Raw genomic sequence first — 2,431 nt, forward strand, 5'->3', positions numbered from 1 at the left:
AGAGAAAGTTTAGAAGAAGCCCCAAGCCTTGAGGCTCTGCCCTGAGGAGGTCCCCTTGCTCTATGGAAAGGCTGTTCTGGAGGCAGCTCTGTCCCACAAGCAGCATGGCTGTGACCAAGCTCAGAGCCCTCAGGCCTTACAGCAAGGCAAGGGGGGAGAAGGAGAGTGTGGAAATGGAGAGAGAACAGCTCTGGGGGATCAAGTGCTGGTGCCTGGCAGTGCTGCCCTGCTGGGACTTTCTTCTTTTCCAGCCATGAGCAAAGGAATTGTTCCTGAAGCTCCAGAAAGCCTTGGAGGAAGGGTCAGAGGAAGAGACAAGGTGCTGCAGTGGCTTTATTTTGATTACAATAGTGTGGGTTGTCATTACCTAACCCACAACCAACTCAAAAAGAGTTGAAAACATGATCATAAGTTAAAAAAAAAAACAGTAGAAATATAAAAATATAGAAGGCAGTAACACCAGCCATGAGTAACACCAGAACTGCTATGCAGAAGGTCAGGAATTTATTGCATCAGAGCTCTGTCCAGTTATAAGTTCCCGCAGCGCATCCTTGAGGTCCTTGTTCCTCAAGCCGTAGATGAGGGGATTCAGTGCTGGAGTTACCACTGCATAGAGAAATGACACAACTAAATTCATGGATGGGGAGGAGAAGGAGGGAGGCTTAAGGTAGGTAAACGTGTCAGTGCTGAGAAACAGGGAGACCACAGCCAGGTGAGGGAGGCACGTGGAGAAGGCTTTGTGCCGTCCCTGCTCCGAGGGGATCCTCAGCACGGCCCTGAAGATCTGCACATAGGACACCACAATGAAAACAAAACAGCCAAAAGCTACTAAGAAACTAATCACAAGAAGCCCAACCTCCCTGAGGTTGGCATGTGAGCAGGAGAGCTTGAGGATCTGCGGGATTTCACAGAAGAACTGGTCCACAGCATTGCCCTGGCACAGGGGCAGGGAAAATGTACTGGCCGTGTGCAGCAGAGCATTGAGAAACCCAGCGCCCCAGGCAGCTGCTGCCATGCGGACACAAGCTCTGCTGCCCAGGAGGGTCCCGTAGTGCAGGGGGTTGCAGATGGCAACGTAGCGGTCGTAGGACATGACTGTGAGAAGAAAATATTCTGTACCAAGGAAGAAAATAAATAGAAACATTTGGGCAACGCATCCTGAGTAGGAGATGGTCTTGGTGTCCCAGAGGGAATTGGCCATGGATTTGGGGACAGTGGTGGAGATGGATCCCATGTCGAGGAGGGCGAGGTTGAGGAGGAAGAAGTACATGGGGGTGTGGAGGTGGTGGTCCCAGGCGATGGTGATGATGATGAGGTCGTTTCCCAGGAGGGCAGCCAGGTAGATGCCCAGGAAGAGCCAGAAGTGCAAGAGCTGCAGCTCCCGTGAGTCTGCGAATGGCAGGAGGAGGAACTGGGTGATGGAGCTGCTGTTGGACATCTGCTGCCTCCAGACACAGGACACTGTCATATGAGAGAAGGACAGTGACAAGTTAGGATAACCTCTGAGCCAAATCAAAGCCATTTCTCCTTCCCCTCCCTCCTGCTCACACCTTGTCCCCTTTTTTCAGCCCTTCCTCCAGCTCTGAGCCTGGAGCCCTGCTCGGTGCCGGCTGAATGTGCCGGGAGGAGCAGAGCCTCTGCCCGCTGGCTGCGAGGAGTCAGCCCTGCTCTGCAGCAGGGGACATGGGGACGGTGGGGACAGGGGACACTGCTGGGGTTCAGTGTTGTCCTGGGGAACTGCTCCTGGTGCAGAAGGGCCTGTCAGCATCTGCACTGCTGGGGATGAGGAGCTGAGAAGGTAGCAGGCTTAGAGGTTTCGAATGCCTAAAGGTGTGACGGGACAGGTTTGCATCTGTGAGGGCAGCATAGTGCTTGCGAGGAAAACTCAAGAAAAGCCAAATGTCCTAACGAGGATATCTTAGTGCAGACGAGATAATTAATTCCTCAGGAATGCACTGCCCAAAGCCGCACAGAAGATCAGTGCCTGACTCTGCAACTCCCATCCCCAGAGAGACTGGCAGAGAGAACAAGAGAACAACAGCAACATCTCTGGTTTAAGTTTCCTCTCCATCTCTGATCCTATCCCTTCTCTCTGGAGGTTTTCCTCAATGGAGCTGATTCCCTGTCCCATGCCTTCTCCCTGTCAGCGCTCACAGATCCCATCTGACCCTCTCTGCATCCCCCTGGCCCTACACAAACATCTGCCCGTGTTAAGCTGGACGTAGGGTCTTGTTGATAAGCAGAAAAGGATGGAACAGACTGAGCCTGATGGGTCCAGCAGAGGTGATGCTGCTGCTGTCCATGGGCAGAGGACCAGCTGGAGACATATTCGGAGGCTCCTGTCGGACCTGCTGACCACTCAAGGATACTGCTCAGGAGTCTCAGTGACTTGTTTAAGCATGAAAGGCTCTGGTTCCATTTCTCCCACCAA

The 2,431-nt window shown here is 52.9% G+C and overlaps 1 protein-coding gene across 1 annotated transcript; it reads right to left on the reverse strand.

The window, feature by feature from the left end:
- Positions 1 to 496: 496 nt before the first annotated feature.
- LOC138732640 (olfactory receptor 14A16-like) lies at positions 497 to 1,438 on the reverse strand. The gene has a single exon (XM_069879282.1). It carries the CDS (start codon positions 1,436 to 1,438, stop codon positions 497 to 499), a length of 942 nt encoding a protein of 313 aa, XP_069735383.1.
- Positions 1,439 to 2,431: the final 993 nt, after the last annotated feature.

Source organism: Phaenicophaeus curvirostris, chromosome 34 (genome assembly GCF_032191515.1).
Source record: "Phaenicophaeus curvirostris isolate KB17595 chromosome 34, BPBGC_Pcur_1.0, whole genome shotgun sequence".
NCBI classification, from domain to species: domain Eukaryota; kingdom Metazoa; phylum Chordata; class Aves; order Cuculiformes; family Cuculidae; genus Phaenicophaeus; species Phaenicophaeus curvirostris.

Bases quoted from the DNA above. Each gene is read 5' to 3' on its own strand.
- LOC138732640 (XM_069879282.1), bottom strand. From the start codon at position 1,438: ATGTCCAACAGCAGCTCCATCACCCAGTTCCTCCTCCTGCCATTCGCA.